The 20045-nt window shown below is 40.8% G+C and overlaps 1 protein-coding gene across 9 annotated transcripts in view; it reads left to right on the top strand.

The window, feature by feature from the left end:
• Nucleotides 1–20045, top strand: part of TSPOAP1 (TSPO associated protein 1) — a 381255-nt gene that overhangs the window by 54629 nt on the left and 306581 nt on the right. For all 9 annotated transcript variants that reach the window (XM_073616534.1, XM_073616531.1, XM_073616535.1 and 6 more), the window contains exons 2-3: nucleotides 14711–14809; nucleotides 19138–19266. In XM_073616534.1, the coding sequence (XP_073472635.1) occupies nucleotides 14711–14809; nucleotides 19138–19266 (228 nt within the window). The remainder of the gene's footprint in view (nucleotides 1–14710; nucleotides 14810–19137; nucleotides 19267–20045) is intronic.

Raw genomic sequence — 20045 nt, 5'->3', positions numbered from 1 at the left:
TTTCTTGGTCTTCTATTCTGTATGCCTGTTGATCTCTTTTTAAAGTTTTTATTTCTCCTTTTAGCTCTTTTATTATGCATGTGTGGAAATCCATTTTTTTTCTACTTCCTCTACTCTTGAAAGCATATGACCCAAATCTTTGTGGATTATTGCCATTTCCGTTTTTAAAGAGGTTTCTAGGGCCGCAAACATTGCTTCCATATCTGTTTTAGTTGGTAATTGGGCTGCCTTCGTTGTTTTTCCTCTTTTTTCTTGCCTGTGAGTCTAATTCAGCATCCTGTTCCATTCTAAACTCTGAGAGTGTGCTAATATCTAGCGATGTTTTATTCTGGGCCGCCTTCTCCTTTTATTCCTTAATCTCTGTTTGACGCCCCTTAGTACTTTGTTGTTTTTCTATTGTTTGCCTTTCTCCTTCCCCATCACCTCCTTGAGTTATGTACTTATTCATTGGGCTAGAGCTGGAGCTTAGGCTAGTACGGGGTGATTTAGCCACCCATCCATCTCTTGCCGACTTTCCCCCTCATCACCTCCACCTCTTCTCAATATCGAAGACAAGCCTATGTCAAACCAGTTCCAAGAATTCAGATGGGTAAGGCACCTCAATTAGGTGCGTTTTCTAAACCACCTCTTGGACCACCAAATCACTCGGTGTCTGTAAATTCTGATGTTTTTTTAGACCCTTTACATCTTCACTTGCATTAATATGTCACATATTGCTTCAAGTTTTTATATATGTGTGATTCGATGTATTTGTAGATTTACAGAAAAAATAAAAATAAAAAAGGGGGAAAGCAAACACAGAGCAGTTCCAAAAGTTCAGAGGGTTCAAGATAATCGGGTACCTCAGGTAGGTGCAATTTCTCCTATCTAACACCAAATCTGTGTGCCCAAACCACCCAAGTCACTCAGAATATGTAAATGCCAGTTGTATCTTCTCATTCACTTATATAGGACACTTGCTTCTAGTATTTTATGTATGGGAACTGGTGCTACACTGGGTGTACTCTCCATACCTTCCACTTCGCTTAACTTCTTAGAAATGGTTGTATAGTCACATTCTTCAGTTTTTTTTTTTTTTTTTTTACTTATCTGAGGGGGGGTGGGGGGAGCTCGTCCCAGACACGCAGAGTCTCTCCGGTGGGCACTCTCAAATTGGCCTCCCTTGGCTCTGCTTAGTTCCACTCGGCAGCTCTCGTCCTATATGCTACCTCCTCCGACTTCCACCGAATGGCCGAATGCCAGACTCCGAGCGCCTGAGTGTCTCCTCCTCCTTACCTGTCTCCAAGTCCCACCGGGTATCCTGCGATCTCTGCTCCGGACCAGCAGGTGGGTGGGAGGGGAGGATGTATAGCCCCGTGTTCCTCGTCCTCCTCAGTTGCCCTTCAGCCTCTCCCTCCTCTGTCCTCCCGTAGCCATGTCCTATGTCTCCAAGTAGGGAGAGGGAAGGCGGAGAGAGAGAGCACAGCAGGTGTAACAGCAGCCTCTACCGTCCTCCACTGCAAAGCCCCCGCAGCAGAATGCTGATACTTCGTGGTACAAAAGATTCTAACCAGCTCTCATGAGGCCGGAACGGGGGTAGGGATGTAGGGGGAAAACTTGGTAGCGCTCCATTAGGAAAGAATGGTGACCGGGAGCTCCTGTGCTGCTGAGAGATCTTAGATTTTTTTGCTGCTGTTACCCCCTCTTGTGCTAGAGCAAGGGTCTTCAAACTACGGGCCTCCAGTTGTTCAGGAACTACAATTCCCATCATGCCTAGTCATGTCTGTGAATGTCAGTTTACAATGCCTCATGGGATGTGTACTTCTGCAACAGCTGAAGTGCCGTAGTTTGAAGATTCCTGTGCTAGAAAGTCAGCTGTGTGTTTGCTAAAGGGGGCATTGGCTAGTGTCCTGGAGAGCTTAATTTATCGAATTCCTTGTCAAGGGTCTATGCTCTTATTGCTCTAAAAGAAAGAAGCCTGCTACTACTTGAATTCTATTACAAAGCCAAGTACACAGTCTGCTATATGCAAGGGCTTCTGCTTCAGCGCTACAATTAATGGTTTCCATTGCAAGCCAAGTCCACAGTTTGCTATATGCAAGGATTTCTGCTTCAGCTGTATAGGAAGGAGACCACTGTCCTCAACTTGCACATAGTTCTTGTTTTTGGAGTATCCCACTCAATTCCCTCAATCCTATCCAAGTGCTCCATAAATAAACACAACAAGAACTCCACCGTAGAATGGTTATTGAGGAAAAGAGTGACTGTGTTCGTGTTCCTGGCTGTGGGCAATCCACTGGGGAAGAACCTGGGCAAATCTCCAGCAGCTCGTAAGTGCTACACTTGTGTGCAGTTAGCTGCAGAGTGCGCTCCAGGTCCAGAACCTTGGCACAGCCTCTGGTGTGATGTGGTCTCTGTGGACTCAAACATTGTGTTAGGCCAGTTGGGCTAAAGCACTGATAGGTACCTCATATTTGGTACTGTTGGGTGCCAATTTAAATTTCGCACCACCATCTTACTGCGATAATGCTTTTGGCTGAAAGAACTGATTGCTGACATCATCTGCTAAGTGGAGTGTTGCAGGGGTGCTCCTGTGTTCCTTCTTTCACTATTCAGCCTTCAGGAAGAACCTCCCTGTTGCTGCTTCAGCTTCTGAGACACCATGTGGATCATTCAGTAATTAATTGCCCCGGGAAGTGAAGAAGCTGCAGTGATCAAAGCTGTCAGAGTTAGAAATGGGCTGGTGGTACATGTAGACTTGACACCCAGTCTGGATGATTTTGCACTATGTAGAGTTTTATAATTGGTATGGCTGACGAGAGCTTAACTTTAAAGACAAACGGTTTTAAAACTGGAAAGTAATATTATGCGCTGTTAATTCCCCTTATTATGGAGGATTATTATTATCATGTGGTTGCTGGTGTAGAAAACATCTAAAGATCAGAAAATAAGATCGGAAAGATGGTAACAATTGAAAACTTTTATGACTATCTTGAAATATAGCGGTCATTACTCTCTGGCGAGTTCCCTTCCCTGCTTTCACAGGAGTAGGCATGAGAGCACATCCAGCTCAGTGTGGTCAGTTTTCTGGCTGTATTGGGAGAACAGCCTGCCTATAATCCTTCAGTCTTTACTCTACTCTGTTAACCAGTTACCAACCGGCCCATAGCCAAATGACGGCTGCAGGGCAGTTGGATAACTCTGGGAGCACGTACTATGACGTGATCCCAGAAAACCGCTCCCAAGCGCCCCCTGGGGTGCGCACATGGGAACATCCGTGACCGCTGGGTCCAGAGGACCCGGCGCATCATGGATCCTGGTAAACGGCCGCTGATCGCGGCAGTTTACCATGTGATTGCTCTGTCAAATGACGGAGCGATCACATGTAAACAGACATGACGCCGGTTCCTCCCTCCCCTCTCTGTACCAATCGGTACGGGGGGAGGGATCGAATGGCAGCAGCGCTGTGGGCTGGATGTGTAGTGCCCAGAGCGCTGCTCTGTGACATGTGCAGTCACAGCCATAGATCCATCCATCCATGCTCAGCCATCCCTCCATGCTCAGCATTACCCTGCACTGCTCTGCCATTCCCTGTGCAATACTCTGCAATTCCCTGTGCAATGCTCTGCAATACTCTGCAATACCCAGCAATACCCTGCAATACCTCGCAATACTCTGCCATTCTCTGCCATACCCAGTCATTCTCTGCCATACCCAGTCATTCTCTGCCATACCCAGCCATACTCTGCCATACCCAGCCATACTCGGTGATACCCAGCCATGCTCAGCCATACTCTGTCATGCTCAGCCATACTCGGCTGTACTTGACCTCTGTATGTGGCCAGGCTGTGGAAGTCTCACACATGTGGTATCGCTGTACTCAGGAGGAGTAGGGGAATCTATTTTGGGGTGTCATTTTAGGTATGTACATGCTATGTGTTAGAAATATTGTATAAATGGACAACTTTGTGTTAAAAAAAAATGCGTTTAACCACTTCCCGTCCGCCAGCCGTCATACGATGTCCTTGAATTTGTGCGGGGATATCTGAATGATGCCCGCAGCTACAGGCATCATTCAGATATAAGCTTTTTCAGCCGGCGATTCCCTACACCATAAGAATGATCATAGCGGCTGTTCCACTGCTTAATCGTTCTTACGGGAGGCGAGAGGGGACGTCCTCCCCCCACCCGCCGCCCTCAGGTGCTTCTACCGACTCACCGCTACGATCAAAGCCAGGATTTTTTTTTTTTATTTCAGGCTTCCCAGCCTAGAGGTGAGATGTGGGGTCTTATTGACCCCATATTTCACTGTAAAGAGGACCTGTCATGCCACATTCCTATTACAAGGATGTTTACATTCCTTGTAATAGGAATAAAAGTGATCAAAATTTTTTTTTTTTTGGACAAAAGCGTCAAACTAATATAAATAAAGTAAAATGAACAATAAAAAAAAAAATAATTCCCCCCCCCATGTACTCGCATGCAGAAGGGAACGCATACGTAAGTCCCGCCCACATATGAAAATGGTGTTCAAACCACACATGTGAGGTATCGCTGCGATCGGTAGAGCGAGAGCAATAATTTTGGCCCTAGACCTCCTCTGTGACTCAAAACATGTAACCAGTAAAAAATTTTAAAGCGTCGCCTATGGGGATTTTTAAGTAGCGAAGTTTGGCGCCATTCCACGAGTGTGTGCAATTTTGAAGGGTGACATGTTAGGTATCTATTTACTCGGCATAACTTCATCTTTCATATTATGCAAAAACATTGGGCTAACTTTACTGTTTTTTTTTTTTTTTTTAAAGCACAAAACTGTTTTTTTTCCAAAAAAAAGCGTTCGAAAAATTGCTGCGCAAATACTGTGTGAGATAAAAAGTTGCAACGACCACCATTGTATTCTCTAGGGTCTTTGCTAAAAAAACATATATAATATTTTGGGGTTCTATGTAATTTTCTAGCAAATAAATAATGATTTTTACATGTAGGAGAGAAATGTCAGAATTGGCCTGGGCACTCCAGAACGCCTGAAGGTGCTCCGTGCATGTTGGGCTTCTGTATGTGGCCACGCTGTGTAAAAGTCTCACACGTGTGGTATCGCCGTACTCGGGAGTAATGGCAGAATGTGTTTTGGGGTGTAACTTGCGGTATGCATATGCTGTGTGAGAAATAACCTGCTAATATGACAATTTTGTGAAAAAAAAAAAAAAAAGAAAAAAAAAATCTTGATTTTGCAAAGAATTGTGGGAAAGAATGACAACTTCAAAAAATTCATCATGCATCTTTCTAAATACCTTGGAATGTCTTCTTTCCAAAAAGGGGTCATTTGGGGGGTATTTGTACTTTCCTGGCATGTTAGGGTCTCAAGAAATTAGACAGGCCGTCAGTACTTCAGGTGTGATCAATTTTCAGATATTGGCACCATAGCTTTTGGACTCTCTAACTTTCACAAAAACCAAATGATATCCACCGATTTGGATTATTTTTACCAAAGATATGTAGCGGTATAAATTTTGGCCAAAATATATGAAGAAAAATTACTAATTTGCAAAATTTTATAACAGAAACGAAGAAAAATGCATTTTTTTTACAGAATTTTCGGTCTTTTTTTCTTTTATAGCGCAAAAAAGAAAGAACCCAGCGGTGATTAAATACCACTAAAAGAAAGCTCTATTTGTGTGAAAAAAGGACAAAAATTTCATATAGGTACAGTTTTGCATGACTGAGTAATTGTCATTCAAAATTCAATCAAAAAGACTGCCTGTTTTCACCTCTATAACAATATGTCATTACTTTAACATCATAGGAAAAGATTAGCAATATACATATACACATTCCTTCTGTGTTTTAACAGGCCTGTGCTCTCCATACCCCGCTTTGGGTGGCTCCTGTGAGCCCTGACCTGCCGCTTCTGCTGCTCTATTTGGGAGATGGGGGTTCTCTGACACCTTTGTATCACCCTGTCTCTATGGGAATCTCTATATGTCCCCTAGTCACCAAATCAGATGATGTTGACATTCCCTACATGTTGATACATCTAATTAACGAGACCCCAAAGGACCTCCTGGGTGTGGAACCCCAACCGCCTGCATACGTGCTGTATAATCCTTTTGACTTGCATGAGAACACCTTAGATCTATGAGTATCTAACTGCATATCTTTTGACTATATCCCTGCCCTCTGTATGCCAATATACGAATGAATTGCAATTTATAATGTTTGGGTACCTTCACACACATATTTATATTTTTCCTCTTGTCTCTGATAGAAATGCAACAACATAACCCACCTAAACCCCTGAAGAAGGAAGTATATTCTTCACAGAGAGGAACTTAACTTTCTGTGTTTTTTCTGAAACATGTAGGGTGGTTGGTTTCATAATAGCTGCGCTTTCAAGTGTAAGGCATAGCATTCATCAGCTGCTTATACCATTTGCATTTATGATTATGTTCTCCTTTGATTTTAACTCATGTATATATTTTTGTAATGTATTCTCTTCTTAGTGTATTTTGAATAAAATTTGGTAATTTTTTACATATTTGGTACCCCCTCTCATATTATCCTTGGTCTTCTGCCCATACGATTCCTTGGGGACATCCCCCTTTTCTTCACCAAGTTGTTTTTTGGGATGTGGCAGAAACCTCTAGGTTTAATCTCTGGTATAGTTTCCTTCCCTTGCTAATTTATCTCTGGTCCCCAAAAAGTGTCATTTGGGGTCAATTTGTCCGCCGTAATGGTGCAGTCCTGCTAAAAACCGCCATTAGTAGTAAAAACAATAAAAAAAAAAAAAAGTCCCTAAATCTATCCTGTAGTTTGTAGACTCAATAACTTTTGCGCAAACCATTCATTATATGCCTATTGACATTTTTAACAAAAATATGTAGAAGAATAAATATCGGCCTAAACTGATGAATACATTTTGTGTATGTGTGTATGTATGTGTGTGTGTGTGTGTGTGTGTGTGTGTGTGTGTGTGTGTGTATATATATATATATATATATATATATATATATATATATATATATACATACATGTGTGTATATATATATATATATATATATATATATATATATATATATATATATATATATATATATATATATATATATATATATATATATTTCTTTAAATATATATATATATAATTTTTTTTTGTGTGTGTGTGTTTATATATTATAGCAGACAGTAAAAAAAAAAGTTTTTTGTTTTATTTTTTGTTTTTTCTAAATTGCCATTTTTTGTTTTATAGCAAAAAAAATTTAAACCGCAGAGGGGATCAAATATCACCAAAAGAAAGCTCTATTTGTGGGGAAAAAAGGGCGTCAATTTAGTTTGGGTACAGCCGCACAATTGTCAGTTAAAGTGACGCAGTGCCGTATCGCAAAAAATGGCCTGGTCATTAAGGGGGCAAATCCTTCCATGGCTGAAGTGGTTAATGCGCGTTGACTTGTGATCAACTCCACAAAATCAACTCAATCCAGTGAAAAGCACATGATAGTAGAAACCGCCACCAGTCTCCACTTTTGGGCACACGTTCACCTTAAGAAATTGACCCTCACAGCAAAGGTCTTATTGTGCTTCATATAGATTAATAAAGCTCCATTAACCCAGTTGGACTCCCCCCCAGGGCTCACATAATCCTCCTCATACTTGATCAATCTAGCAGTCCTTCCCAGTTCAGGTGGTCAGTGATGCATCAATGCTTTATACTGGTTACATTTTGTCATCAGTTTGCTGCACGCAGAAAAAACAATATGCCCAGTGCCCTCTATCCTGGATGATACCTGTAAAAAGGTGTTGCCAGCCTCTTGTCAGCAGTGACGCCATAGGAGGAATTCCCAAATTTATCATTCACTGTGGGATTAAGCTTCAAATAGAGAGGTTTCCAAAGACATGGTAAAGTCTGTTTTAGGGCTTTTTACCCACTTTTGGTCATCCAGAATGTCAGGCTACAAACTGTTTTACACATATGGGTGCCTGTGTGCCAATATGTTTTTCTTGCAGCTTTGATTTCATATAGCTGATGCGTAGAGTCACTTTTTATATGGCTCTTTGTGTGAGCCAACTACATAGAAAAATGGACTTTGATCTTCTCTTATATAATTACTATTCATTTCATGGATGTAATTTGTTTAACTTTTCCTTCCCCACATATGTGAATTAACTGAAGAAGCAACTTGTTTCTGACCTGCATTATACAATTCTAGTGCAGTTGTGCTCAAAAGTTTGCATAGCCTCCCCGAAATCATGAAAATTCGGCATGGATATTGAAAATATGACTAATCATGCCAAAAAACTGTTTTTTAAGGATAGATATCATAAGAAGCCATTTACTATCACATAGTTGTTTGGCTCCTTTTTAAATTGAAATCACCCAGATTGCCCTGATCAAACATTTACATACCCTGGAATTCTTGGCCTTGGTACAGACACACAAGGTGACACACACAGGTTAAAATGGCAATTAAAGTTTAATTTCCCACATCTGTGGCTTTTTAAATTGCAATTTGTGTCTGTGTATAAATAGTCAATAAGTTTGTTAGCTCTCACATTGATACACTGAACAGTCAGGATACTGAGCCCTGGGGAGCGAAAAGAACTGTCAAAAGACCTGCGAAGCAAGGTAATAGAACTTTATAAAGATGGAAAAGGATATAAAAAGATATCCAAAACCTTGAACATGCCAGTCAGTACTGTTCACTCACTTATTTAGAAGTGGAAAATGCAGGGATCTCTTGATACCAGGCCAATGTCAGGTAGACCAAGAAAGATTGCAGCCACAACTGCCAGAAGAATTGTTGGGGGTACAAAGAAAATCCCAGAGGTAACTTCAAGAGAAATGCAGGCTGCTCTGGAAAAAGAAGGCTTGGCTGTTTTCAAAGAGCACAATATGGCCATACTTGAACAAAATTGAGCTGCATGGTCGACTTGCCAGAAAAAAGCCTTTACTGTGCCAATGCCACAAAAAAGCTTGGTTACAATATGCTGGACAACACCTTGATTCACCTCACAGCTTCTGGAACACTGTAATTGGGAGTGACGAGACCAAAATAGAGCTTTATGGTCACAACCATAAGCGCTATGTTTGGAGAGGGGTCAACAAGGTCTATAGCAAAAAGAATATCACCTGCGCTGTGAAGCATGGTGGTGGCTCACTTATGTTTTGGGGCTGTGTGAGCTCTAAAGGCATGGGGAATCTTGTGAAAGTTTATGGCAAAATGAATGCAGCAGGTTATCAGATGCATCAATTTGCATTCTTCTGCTCATGGGACACTCTTGGATTTTCCAGCACAACAATGACCCCAAGCACAAGACCAGGCTAACACTCCAGTGGTTACGGCAGTAATAATGGAAGTTTCTGGAGTGGCCATCAGTCTGCTGACCTTAACATCAAACCACTCTGGGGAGATTTCAAACGTGCAGTTCATGCAAGACTTTGCACCTAAGACTTTGCATGACCTGGAGACATTTTGCCAAGACGAATGGGCAGCTATACCATCTGAAAGAATTTGGGACTTCATGGATAAATATTATGAAAGATTGAACACTGTGATTGATGTTAAAGGGGGCAATATATAGTATTAAGAGCTAAGGGTATGCAGTCTTTTGAACGGGCGTCATTTAATTGTTTACTTGTTGCCATGTTTAATTTTAGGATTGTGCCATTCTGTTATGACCTAGAGCTGAATATGAATCTCATAAGATATAAAAGAAACATGTTTTTCTTACTCATTCATGTTAAAATGGTACATACTGTATATTACCAATTCCCCAAGGGTAGCACATTTTTGAGCACAACTGTATATGTTTGAAATGCTCTTGGTGAGGATTTGTTTACCTTGGTGATTAGATTATTTCCAGTCATTTGCTCTGTAAGCTGTAACTTGAGGAAATATATGTTTGTGTTTATATTGTTTATACGATGTGTATATACAGTACTGTGCACAAATTTTAGGCAGGTGTGAAATGCTGTAAATTAAAGGAGAAGTACAGCCAAACAAGCTGTATAATTCTCCTATGGATCACAGGAGTTCAGTTCGTTCTGCACTCCCATGACCTGTATTCAGAAGACAGCAGGCTGAAGCCACAGAACTGGTCCAGGCTGGGAAAAGATCATGACCATGTGGTTGGGATACGCCCAGAACCCTGGACCGGTATCTGGCTCAGCCTCAAGCGAGCTGCTGAGAGCCTGGGCCAGCTGCTTCTGCCCCCTTCACAGCCCAGTACTCCAGTGAGTGCTGGGGGGGCAGAGCAGACAGCGGTAACTGACAGTCACCAGCTCTCTGCTCAGGGAGCACTGAGAACCGAGCGAGCAGTGATCTCTAATTGCTTGGTTCTCAGTCTTTGGATCGATACTGCATCCACCTAGGTAAGTATGATTCTTTTAGGCTACTTTCACACTGAGGTGCTTTACAGGCAATATAGCGCTAAAAATAGCACCTGTAAAGCCCCTATCCTGTCACTCCAGTGTGAAAGCCCGAGGCTTTCATACTGGAGGTGTGAGGTGTACTCACTTTTGTGAGATACTGTGTATGTATGTATGTATGTATGTATATTTTTATATATATATATATATATATATATATATATATATATATATATATATATATATATATATATATATATATATATATATATAACATATTTACACTGTGTGTGTGCGCTCTTATGCCATACCTCTCTAGGATGAGCAAGGCATCATGCTTCATTATTTCATTTAGTACCTCAAGCTTATCTACTATGCCAGCAATTCTCAACCAGGGTTCTACCAGATGCTGCTGGGGATTCCTTGAGCTATGAGTGATTAGCCACCCATTTGATGCCTTCATAGTTTCAGGACCAACGCTACTTGTCAAAGCCAGCAACATGACACCAATTATATTTGTGCTGTCTGAAAGGATGATGTTCAGACTACCACTCTAAGGTTGTATTTTTCCTACTGACCATCAACGAAAAGCACAAAAGGACATTCTGCCATTGATCCCCCCATGTAATTGGTTTTAGTAAGGGTTCCCTCTGACCTGAAAATTAATTTTAGGGGTTCCTCTGGGATAAAAACATTTGAGAGAGGCTGTACTATGCGCTGAATGCCTTAATAATCTACATAAAAGGGTTGATTTACTATAGACAAATAGGCTGTTTAATTTGCAAGGGAATTTGCCCCAGAGCTTAGTAAATTAAAGTGGATGTAAACCCACTCTCATCCTTTCTAAACTACAGCCATAGTGGTTTTCTATAAGGATATACATGGCTCCTGCATGTATCTTTATCTGTCAAATGTCTCCCCTCTGTCTGTTATGAGACCCGAAAAACTGCAAGTTCTGTAGGTGGGTCTGTTGTCCGGAGCTCGGTGGGTGGAGTCGTGATGTCAGACTCTCCGCCCACCTCTACACTCCCCTTGTCAACATGCATTTTCTCATGTGTATTTCTTACACTGAACTTCTGCTGTGATCACTAACATCCAGTCAAAACCCAGAAAAGCCACCACATGTCTTCAGCATGCCCAATCATGCTGATGTTTGGAGCAGCCAATCCTGGGAGAGCTGGAGAAGAAAGGAGAAGGGGATCTGAAGTACACAGATTGCCTCTCTCAGGCTTGTGCATGAGATATGTAAATCACCTGTCACTCACAGTAAGGGGGAAGAACTGACACCTATTTCTCTGTGTGTCAGTTTTTATCTCACTGAAAAAAGATGTGGACTGCTCAGAGCTGGATTAACTCTTCGTGGCAAGACTGGGCACAGATGACATGAAATCCAAACCTTTTCGGGTTTACATCCATTTCAAGTGAAGCTCTGCTGAATTCTGTCCTCTGATTATGTACAAACAAAAATGCTTTTTTTTTAAATTATTTACCTTGCACATGATTGGGTATTCTTTGCAAAGTGAAACTTCATCACATTCACTAGGCTCTAGGGCAATTTCCCGTTAACGTGGAACTTTCCTCGCAAAGGAAACCGCCTATTTGCCTTCAGTAAATCAACCCCAGTATTTCAAACTTCTTTAAAGCTAAACGCCAGGCAAACATTTAGCTATACAGATGACATACATAAATGGTAGCGGTCCTATCTGCCATTTACACCGCATAACCTGGCAGATTACTTTCTCTGACAATTCCAAAATACACTGCTGTCACCATCCTGCCCTCCGTGTTCTAACTGAACAGGGAAGAAGCAGCAAGAGTTTATTCAGGTCATCCTTCTGCTCACTCTACACTTGTCTCCTTTCACTTTGCTCTTTTTTTTTTTTAACAAACTTGCATACAGTTTACCAGATTGTTTCACGGTTCTCTCCTCTCTTTGTGCAGGTTATTAACAGAGCCTGAATTCTTTTCACATTCCAGTTTCTCATGTTGGGTGCATCTGGGCCACTAATGCCTCAAATTTTGGCAGATTTAGCAGGAATTAGCTATAATTCAAGCCATATATAGTTAGCATTAGTTGCCGGAGTACACTCTCCCCCATTGACCAAATTGTATTATGTCCCCTTTATGAATCCTATGAAGGACAATGGGATGGGGTTTATCTACTAAAGGCAAATCCACTGTGCACTACAAGTGCGCTGCAATTGTACCTGGAACTGCGGTGCAAGTGCACTTGGAAGTACAGTCACTGTAGCTCTGAGAGGAGGGGCATGCAGGGAAAATAAAAAAAAGTGTTTTTGCTTGCACATGATTGGATGATAGAAGTCAGCCGAGCTTCCCCTCAGATCTACAGTGACTGCAATTCCAAGTGTACTTGCAGTGCACAGTGGCTTTACCTTTAGTAAATAAACCCCTATGTGTACTACTAGGGATAGAACTTAAAACGGAGTTCCCAAAAGTGTAACTTTTACTTATATGCTTCCCCCCTCTGGTGTCACATTTGGTACCTTTCAGGGGGGGAAAGGGACCCTTTTTTGACAAGTCCCCTTCCCCACTTCCAGGAGACGGGCTGCGGCCTGATCTCTTGGAAGTTTGGCCCCCTCCCCCTTTCCCCGTTGTCAGGCCAATTAGCGCAGCACGCTTCGCGCATGTGCAGTAGGGAACCTTACCCAGAATGGCGGCGGCAGCACCAGGGAGTCGATCCGAAGATCAGGTGGGGTGTCGACATCGTGGGCTCCCTGGACAGGTTAAGTGCCCTAATATTAAAAGTCAGCAGCTACAGTATTTGTAGCTGCTGACTTTTCATTTTATAGCTGTTATAGCTGCAGAGGGTGGGTCAACTCAATAATGAATCCTACAGACTAAGACGCCATTAAAGTTCATGTGTGTGTAAAGGCAGGGGTCCCAATACATTTGACAATATAGTGTATATAGTGTGTGTGTTTTATTTATATATATATAACATATATATATATATATGTGGTGGGGAGGGCATTGCAAGTTGTAGTATACATTGTATTGTGGAACAGAACAGTAGCAAATGAATACGGATGTTTGTCTTGCACTTCTGCAGATAGCAGCAGGGTGTTTATATATATATATATATATATATATATATATATATATATATATATATAAACACCCTGCTGCTATCTGCAGAAGTGCAAGACAAACATCCGTATTCATTTGCTACTGTTCTGTTCCACAATACAATGTATACTACAACTTGCAATGCCCTCCCCACCACACAAGTACAGCTGTTTTCAAGTTGAATGATTCCTATGCCTATTGTAGTTGACTCTTTGTAGTTTCATTCAAACACAGTTACGAAATGGTCAGGGGTATGATTGTGAACAGCAAAGGGAGGAATATATGAGGCAAGCGGCTACCTTTATAGTACATCTGTCATTTAATTTGTTTCCCTGCTCCTACTTTGTACTGCCTGGTGCTATTCAATTGATTAAAATCCCCCCACCCCCCCCCCCACTGCCATACACATACTATGGTGCTCTACAAAAAAATATTGTTCGTTGTTCTCTTCCATGCCAATATAGTGGCATTCCCTAAAGTTTTTCTTAATAATAATAATGACCTCATGTTTTCAATAACTGTGCCTTCTTTATTGTGTATACATCAATCTGCCCTGTTTTAGACATAGAATACATGTTTACCTTTATTTCATTAACATAATTAAAAGTGACTGTGCGAGTTCCTGGCAGTAAAATTCAAATTTGGTTCAAGTTTAAACAGAGCGTTTGTAAGAAAGTTCCATAATTACATGGTTTATTCAAGATTTTGCCAGCTGCCGCCAGGAAGAAACTGTTCTAACTGGCACTTTTTTTCAGAGCTGGCACTGACTGCTACTAGTTACTCATGTTAAACATGTAATAATTTATTGTTTTACATAAGGGTTTTTGTAGTTGTGTTTTTTTTTTTTTTGTACTTCTCTTTTTGGAGACCATAATTAACTATTTTCCATGATATGTTAAAACGCATATGAATTTTAAAGCTGAACTCCAGACAAACGACAAGGTGTACATACCCATATATGGGAGCTGTTTTACCTGCCAAGATCTTTGTATTCCTGTCCATCCATTCCTGCAATTTACACACTTATGTCCTATATCACAGTCCATACCGATACCTCATCTCATTTAGGTTCTTATACTGCTTGCAATTAAGAAATTAATATTGTTATAATTAATACAAATCTTCAATAAATTGTGCTATTATATCTATCTGTAGCTCAGCTTTAAAGTGCATTTTTCTCAGCATGTATTTAACCCTCTTACTTATTCTTTTCATCTGCTCCTAAACAAAGGATAATTTAGGTGCAGTTTGCATATTAATGTTTTAATTGATATCTTACAGAACACTGGCGATGGTTCTCAATCAACACAAGAATTGCTTAATGCACTGCGAGATTTGGAACAACGCTGCAAAGATTTACGAGAGGAAAACATCATTCTGGTATTTGTTTTTCTATTTAGTGACATATACTGCATGCATATATTGAGAGCATGTTTTACACTCATTTAGTCAACTTATAGCATTTCATGCAGACAGCACTAGTATTACACCTCTCCAAATTGTGCCCATTTTGGGTGGCCTGGCACAATTTTCTGTCTTGTGAAGGCAAAGTGCCTAAAAAAAGTAGACAGGGGAGGACTGGGAATGGCCTGCATAGGAACAATTTCCTGTGCATAACACAATGGTGATTGGTGAAAGGTAGGTGTTTCTTAAACGTAGAGGTTGCAGCACCACAAATTGAAAACACAATTAAATTCTTTTCTTTTTTAATATCCAAAGCAATGTCACCAATCCTTCCATGTCTCCATGCTATATTTTTTCAAGAGATTTCACTTTGAAAAACACCCCCCCCCACCATTACTAGCTGCAGTCCTCTTGAGTAAGGGCAGATGCTACTTGTAGCAATTACTTCCTGGAATCCATCAGCCCTTAGCTCAGCCATGCAGACAGGAGGGTGTGCTTGTGCGGAGCCACTCATCCTGCACCCTTAGCTCCGGCATGCAGGCAGGAGGGTGCACCTGTTGGAGGGGCCACTCGTCCTGTACTTTTTGCCATGTGCACGCTCATCAATGCCCAGGCCCAGAGGGGACAGCGTTCACGTGGAAGTCGAACGTTATGGTGGTAACCCGGCTTAGAGATGAGTTGTCCACTGTGTGCAGTAGTTATTTACACAGAGTCCTTTTGTAAAAGTGTTGTCCCATGTTACTACACACCTTTCTTGTGTATGTTACATTTAGAAGGGACACTGCTAAGCCTGTGCTCTCTCCACCAGTCCAGCATACCGCTAGCACCTCACTCCCAGTGACAGAATAAGGTTCTGCCATGCACCTAGCGTGGACCTTTTGCACTTGCTTAACTATCTTACTCTACCATACCATGCTGCCAAGCTTTGGGTTACCTTTAGGGAACCAACAGCTCGAGGGGAAGCCAAATCACAACCTTCTCGCTACTAGAGGACCCTCCACCATGCCAGGTACTACGCTTGTGAGGGTGTGGTGGCAGTAACTCGAACACAGTTCAGATGCAATAGAAAGAACTTCTATTGTAGTCAAAGTACAACAGTTCACAACAAGCCTGATGGGAAGGCAGCTGAACCAGCAACACTCAGAGATGAACAGCATATCGTAGCAGAGCAGATCTCAGCCAAACTGACAGCGTCTGTCTTGAGGGGCAAAATCAAAATGCTGTCTGGCTGGTCCGTGCCAAAGTGGGGAGGCTTCCAGGAAGAGTGGTGGATCCCTAGGCTTCCCCTACTGATATTACTGTCCCTACACTACCCACATGCTAAATGCATGCCAAACTCCGAACCCAAAGCCAGGAACTGAGGTACTAAAATGTAAGCCTTCCCCAGCATGGGTGAGCCGACTGACTTGCTAGTGCACTACACTGTAGGCAACCTGCCTACACGCTTAGCTGAGAACACCCCAGGGCCTCCAGATGAAAGAAAAAGAATGATGAAGACTCCTTGGATGTAGGATATCTTTTTGACCTAGGCCAGAAACCAGGGAGCACCTGAAGAAATGTAAATAAAAACAAAAAAAAAGTTTAAAATAAGTAAATATAATATCTCTTTCTATCTGTTTACTAATGCTAGCAGCAGTTATCCTTGATTAAGGGCATTAAGTTCTGCTTTAAAGAACATGGTTTATTGTAATGTACCTTTTCACTAATATATGGTAGAAAAAGGGAGGAATTGTAAGGGATGAATTTTAAATGAGGAAGTACTATATGAACAGAACAAGATGACTGCTGCTCAGTAGACTCACATACTCACAAAGTCCCATGATATCAGATTCATTAATAATCCTTATCGTTCAGCTTTGTTTAACAAATTTGCACAACACATTTGACAGTTTTTCCTTCTGCCAGCCTTGACTTTCTTTGTAGTTCTGCATTTGGTCACATAACATCTGAGTTTCAAGTTAGTGCTGGAAGAATTCCCTCTGCCAGGAGCTGTGAGCACAGGTCTGAACATGAAGCAGATGGCTATATTACATCAGCAGCTGTCACTGACTATAGGCCCTGCTCTAATTGAGGTCTGAATGATGGAATATCTGCACTCAAGGCTGCCAGCCCAACATGTATTATTTGTACTTGACCTAGGGCAAATGCCATCCTGTCCCCAAGCCTAGGCCTTCCCTGAAAGTAGGTTTGGTATAAAAATTAATTTTGGGCAGGCTTGAAATAGGTTTCCCAAAAGATCATATCTGAGAGAGAGATACCAGGACTACCATTACTGAGATATTCTTTTGGAAATGCTATTCATACTGTCCATTGGTTTCAATATTTTAATTAATTGCCACAGAGCAAGGCTATATATTTCTTTAATTATAAGTATATTTAAAAATGTTACATTAGAAGTGCAAAATTTTGCGGAGCATGTAGTCATTTTATTGTCACTTTTGATCACGTTTTTAGTTTTATTTTGCAGGGCATCATTTTATTTATGAAATTATTACTATTCAGTTATTGCATGTATAGATACAGTATATTTTGTTTCCTTATCTAACCTGGATTTATATTGATGTGCGAGCATTACCATGTTAATGCTTGTTGTTTTTGCACGTTTTGGGGTATCCTATTAGTTTCAAATGAACTTTTTACCCCAGAGCACTAGAACATATAGATGTTGACTGGCTATTTATGTATGGTGTGTAGAAGCATTAAAGTGTAAGGAAACTTAAAAATACATTTCTAAAGGTTTCTTACCTCTTTCCCTCTCCCCCTACTGTGTTGATCTAACATTTACCCCCGCCCCTCATTAAACTGCATTCTTGCCATGGCATCAAGTCCCCTGTGTTTTACTGCAATATTTACTTGTAAGACTATACCTACAAAGAAAATAAGGACTTTTAATGTGCTGCCAGGAAAAACATGTCATATACACCAGAAATGTTTAGGTAAAAATTTTATTTTTACATAGTTACATAGTTACATACTGTAGTTAGTCAGGTTGAAAAAAAGACACAAGTCCATCCAGTTCAACCATAAAAAAAAAAAAAAAAAAAAAAAAATCGTACAATCCAATAGACCCAATTCTATATGCTTTTTATTATACATATTATCTACAAATTCCCTTACAGAGATAAAGTATTCATAAAACATATAAAATACATGCTATATACAATTACAGCTCATATGGATTGGTGCCCTTTATTTGGTCGATGCGTTTTGCCGGTTCACCGCTTCCCCAGGACTAGGGCATATATTGAATTTTTCATTCCGCAAAAGTTAAATTCATACAATTATAATTCTGCGTCCCATCAGCAAGTAGGTGTTACCAATATGCATATCTGTCATATACAACTTTGGTGTGGTGTTAAGGGAATGTCCAATCAAATAGATGAAAAATGCCAACAGAAACTCTAAACAGCACCCAAGATTCCCACCAATGCCAACTAGGGGAGAGTCTGGCTTAATCAGCCTGTAGGGAGAACCTTGCATGTATTCTTACATAACACGAGAGAATAATGGAGGAGTGATAGGTCACCAGCAGCATGAAGGAATATACCATAAGTAAGCAAGGCTGGTCCTTTATCCACATCAGAAACTGTATATCGAGCTCTCTCATAAGTGACCACCAGTCCCACAGGGCAAAGACCTTCGCAAGAAACATTCTGGGGTCCTGTTCAACAATGCCACATATCGTGCACCATCACCACATCCAATGGACATTGTTGAGGGGGGAAGGCAGTTTAAAAGAGGTGGGAGGGGGAAAAGGGTGCACTTGTACATTTCTTGTGTTTTTTGTTTCTTTAAACATGCAGTAAGGACTAAATAAATGTTGATGTGCCAGAAATATAGTGTGTTCTACCTTCCTCTTTGGCATGACCGCACAGATCTGAATCTCTAAGCATGTGGTATCAGCCCTGCCTACTTTATATCTGATGGATTACAAAGAACTCAGACCTCTGCTCATTCTCCTACTCCTTCCTCATCTTTATGACTTTCTTGTACACAGGCATAGCACACAGCAATTTGTCAACTCACAATATGTATGGCAAAAGCACATATTTTTTGCACGTCATAAACAGATATAATAAAATGCTTTGAAGTGTATTTTTAGCAGCCCAAAAAAGAGCAAATCAGAGAAGTTCCCACAGGGCCCATAGGAAGTTGGTTCGCAGATGCAATACTGTTTGAGTTATTGCACACTGCAATGCATACACAGTGGTGTGAAAGGGTCCTTAAACATTTATCTGGGATCTTGTACTATAATTGTAGTTTTTAGAAGCGATATACTAACCTACTTAATTCATATTCTGCAGAGAAAAAGCAGTGTTCCTGAAACAGAGGAGAAGGTTAAAAGACTGAAGAGAAAAAACGCAGAGCTTGCAGTTATAGCAAAGCGTCTTGAAGAAAGAGCTCAGAAACTCCAAGAGGCTAATCTTAAAATGGTATGTGCTATGTTTTAGGAAGTTATTCAAATTTGAGTTGTGAAAGTGAAGCTGTTTCCATCCTCATTGTGCAATTAACAGTTTACCCTTAGGGGCCAGTGATTGACTGAAGGTTTTTTTTTTTTTTTTTTTTTTTTTTTTTTTTTTTGGAATAAAGTAAAATAGTGTAAAAACTATTGTCAGGTATTAGCTGCCTAGTAACAGTGGTGATCTGCTAAGACTGCTTGTGACTGGGAAGTCTTCACAATTTAAGAGTTTTCTGCACAATCTATTGCAATTTGCAATGTTTTCTTTTAGACTTCAGGTCCCTTTTAAGGTGAACATATATATTTAACCAGTAAAGGTGAGAGTTCTTTCTAAGAAAAGACCCCATAAGATGCATGGTAATTATTAGCCAGGAAAGCTGCTTCTATGCACATCTATAATTTTTATATTTTTCGACTGGTGTTTATTCACAATAACTTACACTGACTAAGAATGACTATAGGCACTGGCTAGACCTTGTTTTACACTTGTGGTATTGGGGAAGGGTTGGAGGGAGACGCAGTAAAAAAATAAATTGTGGTTGAGCTGCATTTTTTGCCAGCTCCCAACAGATCACCCTTAGGTTGGAAATATAGCAGACTAGGGTGCACACATGCAAAGCTTTGTGAGGTGGCAAAAATTATTCCACTTAAATGGGGCCATGGCACTGTGGTGCAGGTTTTTAGGGGTTTAAAAAGGCGATGAGGGAGCAACAATAATACCTTTTCACTGCCTGTCAAATGCCCTCTGAGGGG

This window comes from Aquarana catesbeiana, linkage group LG02 (assembly GCF_042186555.1).
Source record: "Aquarana catesbeiana isolate 2022-GZ linkage group LG02, ASM4218655v1, whole genome shotgun sequence".
Classification (NCBI taxonomy): Eukaryota; Metazoa; Chordata; class Amphibia; order Anura; family Ranidae; genus Aquarana; species Aquarana catesbeiana.
This window is presented reverse-complemented; position numbering and strand designations above follow the sequence as displayed.